At 37.4% G+C, this 22,568-nt stretch overlaps 1 protein-coding gene across 5 annotated transcripts in view; it reads right to left on the bottom strand.

The window, feature by feature from the left end:
- Rap1gds1 (Rap1 GTPase-GDP dissociation stimulator 1) overlaps positions 1-22,264 on the bottom strand; it is a 149,563-nt gene extending 127,299 nt beyond the window's left edge. For all 5 annotated transcript variants that reach the window (XM_045143260.1, XM_004661634.2, XM_045143259.1 and 2 more), the window contains exon 1: positions 22,157-22,264. In XM_045143260.1, coding sequence (XP_044999195.1) covers positions 22,157-22,160 — 4 coding nt within the window. In that variant the 5' untranslated portion in view covers positions 22,161-22,264. The remainder of the gene's footprint in view (positions 1-22,156) is intronic.
- Between the last annotated feature and the right edge of the window lie 304 nt (positions 22,265-22,568).

Genomic DNA, 22,568 nt, shown 5'->3' on the forward strand with positions numbered 1-22,568 from the left:
GCTTTAAGCAAAATACATATACTTTGGATAATGAAGTTATACTCCTAAATTATCTGTTGATTCTCCTAGACCATAAAAAATCGCATAAATTCTTTGACTTTTAAAAATTTACTGAGGATCATAAGGAGCATTATTTCGTATCACTTCTATCTACTACATTAAAAAATAAAACAGACTTTTAAAGTTGCCTTTTATAAATCACCTAAAGACAATAATTGTAAATATAATGAACATTTTAATGAAAAATATTGCCAAAACAAAGAAATTAGAACAGTGGCATTGTTTTACAGCTTTGTAAGTCTCATTATAACATGTTATAACATGTGGTTCAGCAATAGAGTACAAGGCTCTCCTGTTCTGTGTGCAGTCTTGCACAATGTGTTGTTGTGACTGAGCAGATGGGGGAAGATATGCTTCACATATATGTACACATATAGAGCTGGAAAACATGGAAATATTTTAGAACCTCAGATAATGGCAAATATTCTATGCCAGTATCCCAAACTTAAGCAGTAGTATTACTTTAAAGGCTAGCAGCAACAGAAAGCTGAGCCAATATCTAGGAACATTTCCACTATTACTATAAAATTCACTGGTCCCTGTACTTTAGATCCCTTGTGCATGCAAGATATTTACACACTCACTGGTCACTTAAAAATATTAGTTCCTACCTAAGCATGATGGCACACACCTTTAGTCCCAACACTTGGGTGGCTAAGGAAGGAGGATTGCCATATGTTTGAGGCCATTCTGTAGAATGAGTTCCACATCAGCCTAGGCTAATGACACCATACCTTTAAAAAACAAAAATATAGCTGGGCATGGTGGCGCACGCCTTTAATCCCAGCACTTAGGAGGCAGAAGTAGGAGGATTGCCATGAGTTCGAGGCCACCCTGAGCGTACACAGGAATTCCAGGTCAGCCTGAGCTAGAGTGAGACCCTACCTCAAAAACCAATGCGCGTGTGTATACACACACACACATACACATATGTATATATACACATATACACATATATACACACACACAGATATTAGTCACTGAATTATGTCTATCTCCCAAATGTTGACATATCTCATTGAATTGTTTCAAATTATCACATGTTATTTTTTTATTTTAAAATTTAAAATGAGTTTATTCAGTTTTTGGAACCTGTCCATTTTAAGGTAATTCAAATTTCACCACATTTTCACTATTGTCTTGAAAACTACACCTTATCACCTTCAACAAAATGGTAAGCTTTCCCGTAAGTGACAAAATATATTCATTAGAAAATGTTTGTTAAATCAACATATTCAAAGACACCCTTAGTTCTTTCAAATGGAAAATAAAAGATACTCCTTAAGAAAGATTTCCTAACAGTTCACAATTCAAACAATTGTACAAGTACATTTCTTCACAACAATGGTATTTCACAATGCAATGGATGTGTTTTAGGCATACTTCTGATTTCATCCTGTAGAACATCTCATTCAAGGTTCTGTTTATATTCTTAAAATGGTTTCAAAAAGACTTTTAAGTATGTGACGGTGAAGAATATCATAATTACTAGTACAACCTGGCACTAGTATCTGGCTGTCTAAAGCATCAGTAGTTTTTAATTCACCATCGCCATGAAATGGTCATTCTCAGAAAAAAAAAAAAAAAAATCAACATAGTGAAAAAGTAAGATAATGCTACTAAACAAATTATAATGAAAGCCCTAAAAGGATCTTCACTCAAGGCACACATTTCTTTTCACATTTTTGTACTTTGTACATGGCCCTGTTCCACCACCCCCTGTTTTCTTCTTTTGTCTGTGGTATAATTCTCACAGTGCTCTAATACTCAGCAAAATCCTCACCAATGGCACATATTTTAAGAGTACTTTAAAACTGCTGGCTCATGATAATTGTTAAAATATGATGGAATCCCAAAAAAGTGAGAGATGATTTAATTAAAGTAAAAAAATATATCAAATAATACTAAATATTAACAATACTAAATATTAGCTATTCCTGGTTAAAAAAAAAAACAAACTTTTGACTAATGTAATAATCCTAAGCCTACTCTTTTTTTGTTTGTTTCTTTTTTGAGGTAGGGTCTCATCTGGCCCAGGGTGACCAGGAAATAACTATGTAGTCTTAGGGTGGCCTTGAACTCACGGCAATCCTCCTACTTCTGCCTCCCAAGTGCTGGGATTAAAGGTGTGCACCACCACGCCCGGCCTAAGCCTACTCTTTATTAACAATCCCAACTTACTGTTCACTACCAAGGTTTAATGTTTATTTTCTTGGGAGGGATATAATAGTTTTGAGAAACCAATTTTCTTCAAAGTCTATATCCACATGTATCTTTAGATAAGCAGAAGCATTATACATCAGATATACTTGATATTAGCATTCTAAAACACATTAGGAATAATAGATACCTAAGCTTGTATTTTATAAGAAACTAATTATCACAAGAAAGAGGAAAATAAGAGAATGTTAGTGAAATTATAGCAATATATCAAAATGATCAGTCAACACATTATAAAACCAACTAAGATGTATGAATGCTGCTATATGTTTAAGTATGCTGCCTTACCTGGCTGGCACAAATTTCAGGTAGCACTTAAGGAACTCTTACTGTGCTCATTTTACCCACCTAGATAGTATTTTTATTTCTTCTGCACAAACCCTGAAGTAGAATGTGTTACTGTTTCATCATACATATATAGTTTATAAATAAAATGATTTGTCCCCCAAATCACACAGCAAAGATTCAATTCAAACCAAAACACCAGTACAGATTTGTTTTCAACCCATCTGCCCTACTGTTTCCACACTATACTTAAAAAGTATATACTTGTAGATGACTATATTTTAGACCATACTAGAGGATACTTTAAAATATCTAAAGATAACATATCTATAAAGTAAAATAGGTAAAAATAAATAGCTCAAAATTACAAAACAAAGGGCTGGAGAGATGGCTTGGCTGCTAAGGTACTTGCCTGCAAAGCCAAAGGACTCCGGTTCCACTCTCCAGGACCTACAAGCAGGACTACGTAAGCCAGATGCAAAAGGAGGGGTGCATGCACCTAGAGTTCATTTGCAGTGGATGGAGGCCTTGTCACGCCCATTCTCTCTCTTTCTCCCTCCCTCTTTTCTCTCAAATAAAAATAAAATATATCCCTAAAAATTACAAAACAGAGTAAGGTACTACACGTGTGAGTCAATAAAGAACTATGATTTAACTACTCATGGCTACAGATATAAGCTTTCATGCCTTTAACCCTGTTTTCTTATATATTTCACCATCAGGAACAACTGAACAGGTCCAAAACTAAATACATCAGTTTCTCTCTAAATTAAATCTCCCCCAACTTGCTCTCTATCAAAGTTATCTTTAAAAAAAGTTATCTTGCTTCTTCACTCTGCATACCATGCACCCCATCTCCAACACTGACCCTGGCATCTCTCTCAAGTTTCAGTCTGCATGTTGCCCACCTCCAAGGCCATCCATCCTACTGAGGTCTTCTCCTCTTCCTTAGCATCTCCAGGGTCATTCTTTATCAATATACCTAATCTATCAAGCATATTTTTTAACACTGTTAACCTATACTCTCCAATTGTACTATATGGATGGGCACCTTGTTGGCTAATGGCTTTACAGAAAAGACTTGTGAAATTTCATTTTCCCTTCAGCTATTCACTGAAAGTATTCTTTCCCACAATATTTTGGCTAAGAATAAGTATTACAGCACTCTACTTCCTAAAAGTCTGATGGGTTTATTTTTAACTTTCACTTCTTTAACCACTATGTCAGTGCCTCTCACATCTATTGGGTATTGAAATTTGACTTCTTATAAAAGCAATGTGTTTATCCATGATCTCTGCCTAATGCTCAAGTAAGCTTGTCATTCTGTTCTTGTGATATGGTATGAACATTAACCTTGTCTGTCATCTATATCCTTTTCACTAAAATCAATCTACTGGTTTCAAAACTTTGATACTTTCCCCTAATTTTCTTTTATACCATCTGGATTACTAGCTATAGTCAAGAAATGCTACTCAGCCAAAGCCTTACCTTTTGATGTTGTAAGCCTTTGTACTTATTTAATATGGTCTAAGATTGGAGTTTACTCATTTTCTTACATGTCAACAGTTAATACTTCATCCGTTATTCACTAAATTACTACCTGTCTCATACACATAAATATATATTTTGAAAATCTGTGTGTACATGTATGATTGCCATGTCTACTTGTGTTATGTGTGTGAATGTGTGTCAGTACATGTATGCCATGTGTTTACATAGGGTCCAAGGACTACTTAGATGCTGGTCCTCACCTCCACCTTGAGGCAGTTCTCTTGTTCGTCACTATGTTTGCTATGCTAGATGGCACATGAGGTTCTGGAAATTCTGTCTTTACCTCCTATCTCACTGGAGGAAAAGCACTGGGATTACAGATACATGCTACCAAACCCAACATTATGTAGTAGGTTATGGGGATCTAAACTCAGGTACTTATGTTTGTGCACTAAGCACTTCTCCCACAGAGCCAGCTCCCCAGGCCCCAAAACATATTCCTTAGGTACGTCTTCAGATAGTAATCTTTGTTCTTACACTAATACTACACAAATATAATCACATCGACTGAGTGTCCTATGTTGCAGAGTATGATCAGGCTAGTTCATATCACTGCCAGCATTTTTAGCTATTTGGATTTTTATTGGTTTATTTTTTTTTTTTTCAAGGTATGGTCTCACTCTAGCTCAAGCTGACCTGGGATTCACTGTGTAGTCTCAGGGTGGTCTTGAACTCACGGCGATCCTCTGTCTCCTGAGTGCTGGGATTGAAGGTGTGTGCCACACACCTGGCTTGATTTTTCTTTTTTTTTTTTGGTCCACACATCATTTCAACTAAGCACTCCAGAGTGAATGACTGAATGAACAAATAAATATGCAAACAAAAGAATAAAAGCCCTCCTGGGTTTATGACTGGAATTATATTAAATACATTATAATTTTAGGAACATTTGTATTTTAATTACTAAGCCTACCCTTCCACTGCTATACACGTTTAATTTTGTTCCAATCTTATGTTGGGTCTTCACTTCAGTAACATTTTCTGCTTTTATTCAGATCCGGGAACTATGCTAGCTATACATGTTTTTCATCTCCTTCATAGCTGGGGAATCAAATCCAGAGCCTTGTGCATACTAGGCATATGCTCAATCACAGAAACATATCTTAAGTCCGTCCAGCACAGGATTTTATCATTAGTGAGATTTAAGCAATTTTCCCATATCTATGTGTAGGTAGACATGTGTAGAGGAAAAAAGATATGCATAATGATCACATGTTCAGCCATCTTCCAAATTCTCATACTTAATGAATTTTTAATGTCTCCTGGATTTTCTACGCATTTACTTATCAGCAAATATAGATCATGCTCTCCCTTCTTTTCTAATGTTTAAACCAAGCAAGAAAATAGTCAAACTATCATTCCAATGGTCAGTAGTTAACTAAACTCATGTTGAATTAACATAGAGGACTTTCTCTTTTGCTCTTAATATTGCTTCCACCCACCACAAGTCCCTGGGGATGGAGATTGCATGTATGTGTGCGCGCACACACGAACATACTCAATACATAAATAAATAATAAAACAGGAAGAAAAGCTTTCAGTTACGATGGCAGAACAGGATCCTCACCAAAGAAATGGGGGATATACAAAATAATTTACAACACATAATTTTTCACTCTTTACGAGCAAGAGTCAAGATCTGTAAGGAACTTATTAAGGCAGGAGAAGAGGCCCCCACTCTTCCAAAGCAGAAGGGAGCTGCTGCTAATCAGCATGATAGGCTTCAGCCTGCCAGATTGTGCTTCTCCTTGAGCAACCATCTTGCCCAGCAGAAGCCAGCTAGAGCCTGTGAAGAGGGAAAGGCTTCTCCCCACTCCCACTGGCCCTACAAAACCAAAAGAACCTGAAGGATAGGACAATGGTGAGAAGTTGAGCAGCTCAGGAATACCTCCAGACAGTATGCTCCTTTTTCTTCTCCCTCCACATGCCAGCACCTGGAACAATATTGGAGATGGCAGAAGCCAAGGACACCCCCAACATTCAGACCAGCTGGCCTAAATTGCTGCCCAACCTATACTACTGGGACAAGTCCATACACATTGCACCAAGGAGGAAACTGACTTCACAATCCAACACAGATGGTGGTCACTACTTGGGACACTCAAAACAACAAAGTGCTGAGAAGTGACAGTTGAGTGCTCAGCACTAAAGGTAACATCTCTATTACACCCCCAAGCCCTGCACTGCAAGACTCAGGTAACACTGGGGAAGAGGTAGTGGGAAGAAAGGAAGGAGTACTTGGAACATTATCTACTGGATACCAAGAAATGGCTGTATTCATGACCTTATAGCAGCTGTTACCTGAACAAGATGTGCATAATACTGGGCCCATCAACATTATGCCACTGATGATGGAGGTGGGGAAAAAAAGACATCAAAATAGAAGGACTAATTGGAAAGAAGTTTAGTAGACCTGGGTGGAGGGCAGGATGGAAGAGGGGAATGAAAGGAAGTAATAGGAAGAGATTATGATCAAAATACATTATGTACATGTATGAAAAAGTCCTAACAAGTGCTGGAGGGGTGGCTTAGCGGTTAAGGCATTTGCCTACAAGGACCCACATTTGCCAGATGCACAAAGGGGCGCATGCATCTAGAGTTTGTTTACAGCGGCTGGAGGCCCTGGCATGCCCATTTTCTCTCCCTTTCTCTCCCTCCCTCCCTCTCTCTCTCTCTCTCCCTGTTTCTCTGTCAAATGAATAAATTAAATTAAATTAAAAGTATTAACAAAAAAAAACATTAAAAGTAAAAAAATCAATTATGCTTCTCTTAATTACTAATGGTGCCAGAGGTGCTTTTTGCCAAAATATCTGCTAGGAAAAAAAAATGAGTGTGGAAATAATATTGAAAATGTAACAATTTATTGTCACCATTATAATTACTGCTTGGTCAGAAAATAAGAATCCTGAATACTAAAAAGAAAAGCTAATATAATTTTTAATCTTTTACTTGTTTTTTAAAAGAAAGGCTAATGGAAATGGGCCACCTTCTTTAAATTAGTGTTAATTACTAAATTCCACAGAACTTTAGTATAACAGAAATGTAACTACATACTAAATGTTTATATGTTTAGTGGGTACACATATACACACATGACATAGAAAAGACATCTTTAAACAAAAGTAGGTGTTTGGCTAAAAAGATGGCTTGGTTGTTAAGGTGCTTGCTGGCAAAACCAAAGGACCCAAGTTCGATTCCCCAGTACCCACATAAACCAGATACACATGGTGGTGCATGCATCTGGACTACGCTTATTTACTGCCTTAACATATACTATACTTATTCATATGCTTTAACATTGCAATAATACTGAAACTTCATATAGATAATGGCTAATCTTGATTGCTGCTTTGACATGATTTGGAATCACCTAAGACACACTCTTAGCCATGTCTGGGAGATTTCTACAGAGGTTTAGCTAAGGAGGGAAGGCTCGCCCTTGAGTCCCAGGGACTAGGCTTCTGAACCAAATAAAAAAGAGAAAGCAAGTGAAGAACTAGCAGCGTTCCTTTCTCTGATGACAGATGCGGTATGCCTACATTACTTCCTTACCATGATGGGCTCAAATTGTAAACCAAAATAAAGCCTTCCTCCCTTGGATTATTAGGTATTTGTGCATAGTACTGAGACCTCTACATTACCTATTAACTGGATATATCTTTCATTCAGTAAGTTGACTGTAACTGTGTATCTTAGCACTTTAGACTCAATTATCACTTTAGACAAGACTAAGATTTTATATAAAATAAAGCTTTAGGTGAATTTAATCAACCTCTCCTATAAACAATGTAATATGAACTCTATATGAGGTAACTGAATTCCAAAATTTTATTAACTTAATGATTTAGAAATATATTTTTACAGAATTTGATAGTTCTAATTTTCCTGTATTTTTTATTAGTTTGACAGTTCTATATAAACAAAACTTATTATATTTCCAACAGAAAATTCTTTCATCATACACTCTCTAAAGTGGAAACATAATAAATCTTGACATTCTAACATTAGTCTAACATTAGTTTTTCAGTTATCCGCACTTGCATCTTCTATTACAGATTACAATACAAACTGTCATGTAAAATATTAACATATACTAAAAGTAATGACTTTAGGCACTAAAAAGTTTCTTTTCCTGGTATTTCAAGCAAGTGTTTTTAACTGTTGAGCCATGTCTCTTGACATTTGAGAAATTCAATTTTTAAACTTTCTGAGCAGTTGCTTTTTATTCTTTCTTTTGTCATGGTGAGGCTCGAATCCAGAGCTTTTGGCTCAATCAACTGTAGTTCCTGAGTGATAGACACAGCCCTCATTCACTCATAAATGTATTTAAAAGTCTATTTTAGCTTGAACGAGAAATACTGTCATCTTACTAGTCAAGTGTGATTAGAGCATTGAGGATCTACTTGTTATCTTCACAACTGCAATATTAAACCAGAAGACCAGGAGTTAAGTTTAATGTCAATCATGCCCAAAGGCCTACTCAGAGTACAAAAATTATTTCACTATCTTAACTGTTGACAAATACAGTCTGGCATATAACATGATAGAAATTACTAATAAATTATTACATTGCTTTTTTTCTTAATTACATAGTAATTCACAATAAGACCAGCTTTGATTAATTCTTTGACAACTGAACAAGGAAAATACTAAGATAATTTCATCTCCACAGTCCACAAATGAAAAGATTTATGATGCTCCTATATCAAATAGTGGTCAAGACTCAGGCATTTTAAGACAACTTAAAAAGCCTAGAACTCTATCAGAACACTCTTGGGGTAATGTAATTTGCCACTTACAAACAGGTTCTATATTGAAATTTGACATGGCTTCTATACATAAGTAGCTCTACAAGATGCTGTAAAAAAAAAAAAAAAAACCTAAATAAACACTTTCAACTTCACTTGTACCTACTGTTTTCACAACAGTGAAACTATCCAAATACAAAACTACTACCTGAAATACGTATCTGCCCTGTTCTAGATCCTCATATCTGTAACATGCTTGCATGCCATCCTAAGATGTTATAGTAGGAATTCCATCACTACAATTCTTTCAGAATAATGTCTGATTAGTTGATTCCATTACCCCATGTTTCCCAATCTCAAGCCCTATTTTATTTGTCTCTACTCTCATACTCCACTTAGTTGCTCAGGTAAGTAAGTACACTGATCTTGGACTTAGTGTCTTAATTATGAGCTTCTACTCCTCCAGGAAACTAATACAAGTGTCTGCTTATGATCCATTGGCTCCTGACAGTTAAGATTCAAGAATAAAAGATATGTTGCCTTCAAGTTCTGTCCCACACTCTAGAACATGCCTTCTCAAAAAAAAAAAAAAAAAACAGACAAGAGAGATTAGACAAAACTAAACTTACAAATAACACAGTAGGCATGATTGATTCAAGTAGGTATTACATAAGACAAACATTAAAATCAGCTCAGGAATAACAATACATTTTTTTCAATCAGACTAGTATAGTTTTGTGTTTGTTTTTTGGCTTTTTTTTTTTTTGGAGGTAGGGTCTCACTCTAGCCCAGGCTGATCTGGAATTCACTATATAGTCTCAGGGTGGCTCAAACTCACTGTAAATCTACTTCTGCCTCCGAAGTGCTAGAATTAAAGGTGTGTGGCACCACAACTGACTTAGTTTTTTTCACTTCTAAAATGTTTTACTAGGCTCTTGCATTTAAATAAAAATATGTAAATATTAATGGGGACTGTCTTGATGAAGAGTACTGAGTGACATTTTTCATTCTAAACTGGCAAATTTTACCATTAAGGCTATAGTAAAACCTGCAGCAATGTTTCAATGTACATATTTCTTTCCTAGTTGTTCTGCAAGGGAATTACTGTCAGAACAAGAAACAAGTAAAGAAGCCAAATAGGGAATGGTTCTTACTAGGTAGGCACTCTTCGGTACTAGGTGATCTTCATTTAAACTATACCAAAGCACAATAAATATTTATTCATCAGGTAGTTCTTATTATGATAAAGTTTAGAAGCAATCTATTTCTACTGAGAAACTGTTCCAATTGTTATTTAACAAATTACCCTGACTGGCAGGAAACAAAAGTCATTTCATTATGCTAACAAAACATGTGAATTCCCAGAGTATATGTGAATTGCTCCTCTACTCTATAAAGTCTGGGCCCTCCATAAGGCATCTCACAGGCTTTGGTGACTCTTGAATGCCTTGATGGCTGAGTCTGCACTATCATTTCAACCATATGGTGGTTCAATCACTCATGCTAGTGACTGGACAGGAAAGACTTGAAGACTATGATTGTTGACCTAAGATCTGACACCTTATACTTTTCCACAAATTGTGGCTTCTTAAAGCATGGCAGAGCTCCAAACAGGTTAGTGTTCCAACCAACAAACATGAAGTAGCATTACCTTTCATGTCCAGGACAAGAAAGTCACAAAATACCACTTCTGCTATATTCCACTAGGTACAATCAAGTCATAACTATATTCAGATTCAACAAGAGAATTAGATTCTAACTCTCAATGGGAGATAGCAAGTTTTAGAAGATCATGTGGTACAAGAAATATGTGCCCATCTTTGGAAAATATAATTCTTATGTAATAACAATGTCCATTTCATGGTTAAAATAGTAAAGCCAGGAAAATAAGGAGTTCAAGGCCAGCCTTGATTAGATAGTGAGTTAAAAGCCAGCTGGACTAAATGAGACCCTGTCTCAAAAAAGACATAAGTAAATTAATAAAACATTATTCACTTCACTTGATTTTATTTCTGAATGCAAGGTAAAGTTTTCCAAAATGATTATAGTTTCAGCCTTGAAAGTAGAAGTTAGCATGTACATAGTTATTACTTTATCTAATACATGCAACTTTCCTGTGAAGTAAGTACTATCATCTTTTATAACATCAGAGACTTGAATTCAGAAGAATAATTTGCTTAGATTAAGTGTCAATGTTGGAATAAATCTAGAAGTGTCTTCCAAGTACAGGTTCTCTCTATTGGACAGGCAACCAACATCTGCACAGTTAAGAGAGACTCTCAGAAACCTTGTACAGAACTGTGCAAAATAAAGAACATCTTTTGCTTCATACAGATGTAAACTCTTTCAAAATGAATTTATCCAATCATGTTAGCTAGTTCTACTAGGTAACAACTCTGTGTATCTGAACATGTGACCTAAAAAAAACAACAGTAAGTATACCAGGGGACAGTTTCTGCCATATCTCAAGGGATACCAATTAGAATCACACTCTGGCTTTCAGTAGACGTGTAATTCAAATAAAATTCTAAGAAAAAATTATAGATCAAAAATTAAAATTTTTACATGCCAGAGAAACTATACTAGGTGCTAAAAATGTAAATGTGATCTATCCTCTTACTTAAATTCTTAAGAAAAATGTGTTTTCTCTTGAGAATTAAAATTATGGCTCATGTTTCTATTATTCATTTCATTGATTTTATTCCTTATCTACAGCTAGAGCTTAAGCTTTTCAAACGTGGAAAATGTGACTATTAATACCATTTAGTGTCATTTTCTGTAAGGCCTAATAAGATAATCTTGTCTAGTATTTCTGATTTGACTGACGATGTTTGTACAAACCATATAAAAGCCAGAAATGTGACATAATAGATAGCTGCTACTCTTTCTTGCTACTCAATATCATGCAAGCCGTTCCAAAAATGCATTTTTGCAACTAAAAGCAACTTAAATCAGCTCATATACATTCTTATCTTTGTTCTGATTTTCCATTTTAGAGTAATTTTTTATGTACCATCTTTTTTTAAAAATTTTATTAGCTTTTTCCATGATTATAAAAAAAATCCCATGCTAGTGCCCTCCCTCCCCCCGACACACTTTCTCCTTTGAAATTCCATTCTCCATCATATTACCTCCCCATCACAATCATTATACTTACATATATACAATATCAGCCTATTTTTTTTTTAATTTTTATTTATTTATCTGAGAGTGACAGACAGAAAGACAGATAGAGGGAGATAGAGAGAATGGGCGCACCAGGGCTTCCAGCCTCTGCAAACGAACTCCATACGCATGCGCCCCCTTGTGCATCTGGCTAACGTGGGACCTGGGGAACCGAGCCTCGAACCGGGGTCCTTAGGCTTCACAGGCAAGCGCTTAACGGCTAAGCCATCTCTCCAGCCCCAATATCAACCTATTAAGTACCCTCCTCCCTTCCTTTCTCTTCCCTTTATGTCTCCTTTTTAACTTACTGGCCTCTGCTACTAAGTATTTTCATTCTCAGGCAGAAGCCCAATCATCTGTAGCTAGGATCCACATATGAGAGAGAACATGTGGCGCTTGGCTTTCTGGGACTGGGTAATTTTTGAAGCATACCTGCATGTGCACATGCACAGGTGCGTGTGTCAGTGTGCATCTACATGAAGGCAATTCTGGCATCATTACTCTAGAACACCTTTTTCTGAGACAGGGTCTATCACTGGCCTGGATCTCACCAATTAAGCTACACTGGCTAGGCAGTGAGCACAAGGGATCAGCCTGTCTCTGCTTCCCCAGTGCTGGGATTACAAATGCAAAGCACCACACCTGGGATTTTTAAGTGAGTTCTTGCAAACTCAAGTCCTCAAATTTGCAAGGAAAGTAAGTGCTTTACCTACTGCACTCTCTCTAGCTTTGCATCTTTTAATTTTCTGTAAGTAAATGAACATTTATAGTAGTATGAAGCATGCATACATTAATGTAAGTCTTTTGCATAATGATCAATTTCACCTTTCATATTATGATTACCTGGGCAATCTTTGAACAGAAGCATATTCCCAGAGTTTAATTAAGGAAATACATTTTCAGATCTGACAAGTTTCTGATATGAAAAAAGATCTAAAATGGTGTTGGTTTCTCACAGCTTTGAAAGCAATTTTCTATATAAGTATGTTTCCTGTTTTACTTTGCTCTGGTTATAAAAAAGTAGCATAATAATTTTATGAAATTCTTTTTATGTAATTTTTAAATTAAAATTTAAATTAAATAATTTAACATTATGTTGTCATTTAAAATTATTTTATAGATAATTAAAATATAAGCTTATATGTTAGTAGATTCTTTCCAAGGTATACCAAAACAATAACCCTCAGAAACAATTTAGCAATCATACTGTACTCTGATGACCTTCTTAAATACCATGCCACCATATTCACTAGAAAAGGTACTTAGTGTACCAAATCCAAAAATAAAAAAGGAAAAATACAGCAGCTCACAGTTTGAAGCAATGAAGTCTTTACTTAGGTAACTGAGTTTGGAATCTTCAATTTCATAACTTATATTAATTCTCCCTGAAATAAACTCCCCCACCCCTTTCTATTTTTATTTGTAGTCTCTTTAGTTCCTATTTAGTAATGGTATTATGTTAAAGATACACAGGAAATAGGTATATAAAGAACCTAAGTAACTTACCAATATACTACAGACTTTATAGAAAAGCAAAAATGTAGCTTCTTTTTCTCTTAATTCTTATGTCATTCTGTGCAACTGAAAATTCAGTTTAAATATGACTGATTATCACTACAAGTAAATATTTGTGTCCTTAACTAGTTGTATTGCTTGATAGTCACAACTTCTTTAATTTTAAATTTATTAATTTTCAAAAATGGTAATAAATTCAACTATACCACAATTTTAATGCAATTAAGTCCTTAGTAATTTAAAAGCAGCAACAGAAATCTCAGATATGGTAAATTCAGATACCTTCATGAATCAAGACAGTATTACTAAGTCAACTTTGCCCTACAACAGAAATGTTGGAAAGGGTAATTTCTGTTAATGTAGGAAAATTATATTTCTATTAACCTACCTCCTTGAATGAATCCTTGGTATTTTTTCTTATTAATTACTCAGATTGTTTGTATGTGCACACCCAGCCTTAAGGAGGGATTTCCTTCTCAACTGGAACCAGTTTTGCCAGGTAAATATGTGGGCCAAACCAGATATCCAGAGACACAGAGGCTCCCAGGATCTCAACACTGAAGCACACCTAAAATGAACCCAACATGGCTCAGGGAAATTTGTGTAAGAGAGAGAGGAAAGAATGTCAGAGCCACACATTGATGGTCATGACATGCGGAGACATTTCTTCCTACCCAAAACTGAAGGCTAACTCCACAATGCATGACCCATATACCCCAACAAGGAGGGTCCCCGTGGAGGGGAGAGGGCAGGGAGGAGGCTAACAATGGTACCAACTTGACTGTATTCACTGAGTACAAAAATGTAAAAAAAAATAAGTGGGCCCAAAGCAGACAAGGTTGGGACTATTCAGAAGTCTGCATTTCATTTTGACCATAATGTTAAGGCAACAGGTGTATGGATATTTCCAATTTATAATTTTCTGACTTTATGATGGTGCATAAGAAATATTTATTTTAGAGAAATCATAGTTTGAATTTTGATTATTTTCCTATGCTCACTCAATACTGATGCTTTTAATCAACCACAGACCTCAAGTTAAGAAAGAGAAAGTCGGGCTGGAGAGATGGCTTAGCGGTTAAGCACTTGCCTGTGAAGCCTAAGGACCCCGGTTCGAGGCTCGGTTCCCCAGGTCCCACGTTAGCCAGATGCACAAGGGGGCGCACGTGTCTGGAGTTCATTTGCAGAGGCTGGAAGCCCTGGCGCGCCCATTCTCTCTCTTTCCCTCTACCTGTCTTTCTCTCTGTGTCTGTCGCTCTCAAATAAATAAATAAATAAATAAATAAAATTTAAAAAAAAAAAGAAAGAGAAAGTCTATAGTTTACTGTGTTGCTATGATATTTAATAATTTAGTTAAATACCATACAGTTTGACTCATGTGATTTGCAACTTATGACGGGGATACCATTCAGTAAACCAATGTAATCTCACTATATTTTTTATCTTAACTTCAAATGTCATGCTTTGAAGACATTTAAAGTGCTATTTAGATTACTTTGCCACTGAGTTGTATGGCAAACCACTGCATTATATGACACCGTAACCATGCTAGAAAAAAAACAGGCTAAGCAGTCATCACATTCCCAACTGACAGAAAAGCAAGCAGCAAAGAAACAAGGGAATTTTTTTAAAAAGTATCTCATTGCAGCAGAATTTCTTCATAAAAAATAAAGGAACAAACCAAGGAAGTCTAAGTGGCACATTTCTTACCCAAGCAAGTAGCTATTTACCCATAGGGAGTTACTTTAATTATTTTTGACTACAACAAGCAAATAAATCTTTGTAGAAAAACTTGTTTAAGAGAAGCTTCTTAGTAATGGTGGTGCATGCCTGTAATGCCATGCAGAACACCTTATTTGTACCCTGGAGGCATAGACAGGAGAATGAGTTCAACGCCTATCTAGGATACATAATGAGACCATGTCAAAAATATAGTTTAAAAATAATAAATAAAAGTGAGAAAAATAGAGACTAGCTATTGGGGACAATATTAAAGTGTAATTTAAAGATACATCAAAGTATGTTAAGAGGTTTTCCCTGGCTTTTAATAAGGTAACAGATACTATTTTTTAATACTATTTTTTCCCAAGAAGTCAATTACAAATATAAAAATGTATCACAATGAAGAGTTTACATAGAAGAACCATAACAGGCACAAATGTTTCCAAAGTTAGGGAAATTCTAATTCAGTACAACCTGAAGTGGAATTTACTAAGATGTATTATAACTAAGGATGCAAAAATGTATGGGAAACAGAAAAGAGGCTAGTTGAGCAAATTTATTAAGTTTGTTTATAAAATATGTGGTGCTTGAAGCTTATGATTCTCCATTCTATTATTCACCAACAGGTTTTTATGAGGAAGATACTTCAATCTGCACTCACAAATTTAACCATCATCAGTTCTATGAATCCCCAGAGACAAAATGAACACCCTCCCCACTTGTGACCCCCAACCCCAGTGAAGCCCAATGGACTAGCAGTTACAAAGCTTTACTGAGTTTTTAACTCCAGGGTACAAATAAGATATTCTGAACAAAAATGCCTTTACTATCAATGACCAAAGAGTCTCTGAAAATCAGATTTTACTGGGTATTTTTTTGATATTTATTAATGAAAGTGACCTGTAAGTCAAGGCAGAACACTCTTTAGATGCAGAAGTTATACTACAACGAAGTCATTTTAACAGCACTGTTCAAATCATAAGTAACAATTTTTGTTTTATATGAGCTCTCCCATGCATATACAAGTTTTTTTGTTCTGTTTTTGTTTTTCGAAGTAGGGCCTCACCCTAGGCCAGGCTTATCTGGAATTCACTATGGAGTCTTAGGGTGGCCTCAAACTCACGGTGATCCTCCTACCTCTGCCTCCCGAGTGCTGGGATTAAAGGCGTACAGCACCAGGCCCGGCTTACAAGGTTTTTTAAAAAATTTTTTTGTTTATTTTTATTTATTTGAGAGTGACAGACAGAACGAGAAAGGCAGATAGAGAGAAAGAGAATGGGCACACCAAGGCCTTCAGCCACTGCAAACCAACTCCAGATGTGTGTGCCCCTTTGTGCATCTGCCTAACGTGGGTCCTGAGCCTCAAACCGGGGTCCTTAGGCATCACAGGCAAGCACTTAACCACTAAGCCATCTCTCTAGCCCACAAGTTTTTAATAAATATATTTTGTAGGATCAAACTCTAATTTCAGTAGTGCTTTTCATTCCTCAGTACAAGTGCAAAGGAAATACTTGTTTCAAATCTCACTGAATTGTCCAGTTGATAAGTTCCCACCTAGGCTTTAACTAGAAGCAGTTAATTTGCATGCTAGATGGCAAATAATCAAGAGAATATAAGAGAATTCTGTAAATGCCCTCTATAAAATAGATATGCTCATTAAAATCATATGCAGGCCTGGGAATATACCCTAAGTGGTAGACCACCTGCTTCGTATGCACAGGACCTCAATGAGGCCAAAGGGGGAGGGATAACATGTTTCTAGCAATACCTATTTGTGTACAAAAGTACTTCAAAAATGAAATCCATAAAACTAAATTACAAATGATCATCCTTCTAAACAAATTCCAGTCTTTTCACTTTGTATTACAATAAACTGTGTTCAATTAATGTTATATTTTGAATTTGTTCAAAAGATTGCCTTTGTTTGTTTTCTTTTATTATATATATTTTTTCTTTTCTATTTTATACCCTTGAATTTGCCTCTTGGCCTAGAAAGCCTATACTTAACATCTGGCCCTTTATAGAAAAGTTGTCAGCCTCCGCTTGATGCTGCTGCTATTCCCAGTGCAGTATTACCTGAGAATGTCCTAACAATACAGATTCTTAAGTCTACCACAAACCTACTTCAGGAATTTCTGACCTGGCCCAGTAGGTTTTTTTTTAACAAGCTCTCCAGATGATTCTTATACAAACTAAATTTTGAAATCCACAACTTTAAATCAGAATTTTAGAGTGTTCTAACATTTTGGATAAATTAATTCTTTGAATAATTAAATGTCAAAAGTCATCAACTTCACAGAATTACAGAAAAGATTAAAAAAATATAAAGTATAACATAGCAAATATCAAAAATTCAAGAGTACTTATTAACTCAATAGTGCATTGAAGATTCCTGTACTGGCCCATGACATATGATTATTAAATCATAGAAATTTTGAGGCACTTATTAAAACACTCATTATTGAAAATTAAATGATATGCACTTTAAATTAATGAATCATGTTATAAGAGGTATTCACATTCAAAACCATCATGTACTTTACCATATTTCATATTATCTATGCAATATTATGCCTATATGATAGTTATAAGAGTATATTTTTATAATATTATATCCATCATATAGACCTAATATAATGGTGTGCTGGGAAACTGACAACCCCAGGCCCCCCTAAAAAAAAATCAAGACATTTTGGCAGTTAGGGAATTGGGTTAAGCATTTACCAGCATTCTTCTACTTATGATTAAACATGATATAGAGCTCAGGTCTGAACACAGGGGGGTTTGAGTTAATTACTCACGTACTGTGTACTGATGTCTAATAATCTGGTAGACACAAAGCTATAGTCCAGATATGTGTGTACTGAACCAATAGGTACCTGAAGTCACTCTAGGAAGTGGGAAAACATCAGAAAGACTTTGTATGGACAAGCTAATCATAGCTGGCAGCTCAATCTAACCACTTCCATTTGTCACTATCTCCCCTTTGGCTTTAACTCCTGGAATGCTTCTAGTAACAACTGTATAGATAGATGCACTGAAGAACAGTACTCTGCAGCTTCAATCTAGCAATTCCATCTTACCACGGGAAATGGCTTTTTAGACCATATACTTGGATAAAGCTAAAAGCTTGGTTCAAACCTTAAGCTGCTACATGAAGTAGAAGCTACCACTTGAACACCAAAGAAAAACAACTTACAGAGAAACAAAACATCAGTGACATTACATGTATTTTAAACCTTAGTTTCAAATAATTATAGAATCAAAATAGACTTTGTAACTGCTATAGGTTGAATGTTTTTGTTCTGTTCAAAACTTATGTTGAAACAAAATCCAAAATGACAAATGTTACAAAACTAAAAAAAAAACAAAACAAAAAAAAAAAGGTACTGTCCTAAGTCATAAAGACATCAGAAAGTAGAATGTCAAAGAAATATGAGGTATTATGATGAAATGGTAAGTTATTCTCAGGTATGCAAACAACACAATGTTAATTCCTATAAAGAGCAACACATTTACTGCATAAAAAATATTTAAAGGGGGCCTAGGGAGTTAGCTCAGCAGTTAAAGGTACTTGCTTGCAAAGGCTGCTAACCCAGTTTCAATTCCTCAGCCACCAGCATAAAGCCTTTTGCAGAAGCAAAACACCAACAGACACACACATACAAATGACTTAATTAAAAAAAAAAATTCCATGGTCTCTCCAAAGATGAGCAAAGTGCAAACTTTTGAGTTTGGCATTTAAGATTTCTATTATCTGTTAATGATTAATAGTGCTCATCTCTGTCATTCACTATTTCTTAATAATTTTTCCCAAGCAGAATATGGTTATTCTTATCTTACAAATTTATGACACGTTCCCTATCTATTTTCATTTATGCCATCGCCTTCTCTAATTGTCTCTATCTTTCAGACGCTTAAATGACTTTTGAGGCAAATATTATTCTAAAACCTTCTCTCTGTCCCCAGCATCTGTAATAAATGCAAAGGTCTTTTATATTATTTATACACATATTTGGGTTTTTAAAAGACTTTATCACTATTGTTTGAGACAGGATCTCTCTTATATAGCCCAGGCTGGCCTCCTGCCTTAGCTTTCCAGATTCTGAGATTATAGAAGTGTACCACTGTATCTGGAATTTATACATTTACTTCTATTATAGTTGTTTGTATGCCATATTGTTCTTAAGATTATAAGAAATGTGAAATATGAATGTCTTATTCTCTTTGATCTCCTCACACTATTCGCATGACTGATAAGCAATTAATAAATACTGACATAACAAAATACATACATAAAATATTAACTATGGTCCACAAGGTTATACAGATATTTTTCTTTACTTTCTCATAGATAAAATTCTTGCTATAAGCATACCTTTTAGGAGCTAAGGTTGGAGATTAGGGGTAAAGCATTTGCCTAACATACACAAGGCCCTGGATTCAATCCCCAGCCACAAAACCAAAATCAAATCAAATAAAATATCATTTTTTAAAACCACCTTAAGAAGACAGAGTTAAAAGTGATTTGACCCTACCATTAATCGATATATGTCTTAGAAACTGTTAAAACCCCTGTAAGTCAGATATAAAATTATTTTCCAAGATTTCAATTGTACATTATTGTACATACCTAGTGAGCACATACAAAAAACAAAAGTGCCAGGCATGGTGGCGCACGCCTTTAATCCCAGCACTAAGGAGGCAGAGGTAGGAGGACTGCCTGTGAGTTTGAGGCCACCCTGAGACTCCATAGTGAATTCCAGGTCAGCCTGGGCTAGAGTGAGACCCTACCTCAAAAAACTAAAAAATAAATCCATTGAAGACAGAAGTTTAGAAGGAAATGGTTTGCCTGAGGTTGACCCAAAACCTCTACCTCTGAGACAAGGCACCATTTATTCTTTTCCTACTACTTCTCCACCACCATGTCTAGCAACAAATGTTTGTTCAAGGGCTTGTATTTTCAAGTTCAAGAGCTGGAAATAATCTTTAGCATTAAGAATCAACTTGCGGCAGGTTACCAAATCCGTACTATATGAAAAGTACTGCTGGAGGCACAAAAATTTCAGCAGAAATTTCATTTTCCTGAACTCAGGTTTAAAAACACAACACATACAAATAACTATTAAGAGGTCGAGATTATGTAAGTGTTGAAATGCTTCTAACAAGGTACACAGAGTGCTAAGGGGAAAAGGATATTTAAGTTTCTGAGAACCTCTAAAATGAGATAGATTTCTATTTGACCTCTTTTTAATTAAGCAACGGCATTCAAGATTAATAAGTAATTTCATCTATCTTATGCATTTTTATTCACCACTACTGCAACAGACTTTGATTTTCCCCCATTTAAATTCAACCTGTAAGTCTAGTAGATGAATTTTGAAGCTCACCTTAAAAAAGGGACAGAATTTTCTAGACCACACTTGTGACTGTAATTAAGAAAACCTGCATGTTCAGAGAAGACAGTATTTACTGTTTAATAATCCGATATGATATTTGTTAAAAATGCTATCCATAGAGAAAGGATAGAAGCATACACACGGGTCGACCTAATTTTACAGAAACTTGTTCAACGTAGAACATCTACATTAAAAGGTCAAACAGTGAAAATAAAATTCAAGGCCATAGATGTTTTTTTTTTTTTCATTCATACCAGCTCCTCCTGCAACAACTGCACTAGATGATCAAAGATGTGAATCAGAACTTGGAGCATTTGCTACCAGGAAGCTTCACCTCATCATTTCCAGATATAGATACTTCCTTGGGGGTGCTGGGTGGCCATGACCTAACTCTGGATACATGTTGAACACTTTATTGACAGATGAAAGGACCACACTCATATCCCAAGCTTAAAATTACTTGCACAGAAGGAGTGACAAAGTCCTAGTGGATGCCAATGAAGCAAATTTTGTAAGGGGGAAATTATGATACGGTTGAAAGCAAACTGGGGAACATGTAAACATATTCCAAGTTGATACTATTAAAAGAAACTTTTGGCTCTTAATTACAGAATGTAACAAGATGTATCTGTAATTACTGCACAAGAAAGCGATATTTTATGTGATTTGTACCTTAAATTATCTACAGTTTTATTAAAAAATTGCTTTCAAATATCCCATTTATCTCTTGAGATTAAGTATAAATACAGTGGAACTAAAATCAGCTTATGCAAATGTAGGGAAAAAGGAAGCAGGGGAACAGCGTGTAAATTCCGTAACAATATGCTACAGGGTGCAGTTTCCTGCTCCAGCAGACAAGACGAGGGAATAAAGAAACCCGGTCGGGGACAGGGACGGTGGCACATTGTAGTCACCCGACACGAATTCAACAGCTAGCTAGCGGCTGTAGCCTTGCCCCGGCCTTGGATAAGTCATCGTTTCAGCCTAGGAGGCTGCCCGCTCTCCCCGCCCCCCCCCCACCGAGCATCAATCCGGTGCAGGTAGTAAAATCCACCTCGCAAACTACTTGCTCGCACTCCCCAGCCAGCACGAGCGGTCCCCAGAATGGGAGAGAGGTCGCCCTGACACAGAAGCAAGTTCCACCAAGTGGTCGACGCGGGGGCGCGGGCGCGGGAGCAGGAGCGGGCGGCCTCGGGGCAGAGGATGCGAGGCGTCTCGGCGGCGCCGGGTACCGGCAGGAAGCGTGGAGGAGGGGAGGCGAGGCGCGAGGGACCCGCCCGCGGCGCGACCCCACCCCGGCTCGGGACCTGCCAGCCGGCGTGCGTGCCGCGTGCGCCCGCGGTCCCCCGGGAAGGGAGCGCCGCCGCGGACGGCGGGGATCCACGCGGCAACTTTGCGCGAGAAACGCTCTGCCCACCCTGCCGCACGCTGAGGGAAGAGAAGACATGTCAGGCGGCGACTGGGTGCGGCGGGGCGGAAAGGGTGACTTACCCATGTTCCTGCCACAGGGCGAGGACCGGCAGGGCGAGGCGAAGGGCTCCGGTGCGGGCGCGCGGCGTCCTCCCTCAGCCTCGTCTCCCGCAGCAGGGAGGGACCCGCGGGCACCGCCGCCGGGGAGGAGCAGCTGCTGCGGCTGCGGGCGGCGCGGCCGCGGCGGGGGGCGGGGCGGGGCGGCCGGGCGCAGGCTGCGGCGGGCGCGGCTCCGAGCGGGCGGGAGGCGGTGGCGCGGAGCGCTCCCGAGCTCAGAGCAGCGCCGGCCCCCACCGACGCGCGGCCCGGAGCGCCCCGCCCTCCCCGCCGAGCATGCTCCGTGGGGCCGCGCTCGGGGGCGGGGCGTGAGTGCGCGTGCGCGCCGGCGGCCGCGGCCCAGCGGGCTGATGGCTGCCTCTGAGGGCCGAGGGCG

Source organism: Jaculus jaculus, chromosome 2 (genome assembly GCF_020740685.1).
Source record: "Jaculus jaculus isolate mJacJac1 chromosome 2, mJacJac1.mat.Y.cur, whole genome shotgun sequence".
Classification (NCBI taxonomy): Eukaryota; Metazoa; Chordata; class Mammalia; order Rodentia; family Dipodidae; genus Jaculus; species Jaculus jaculus.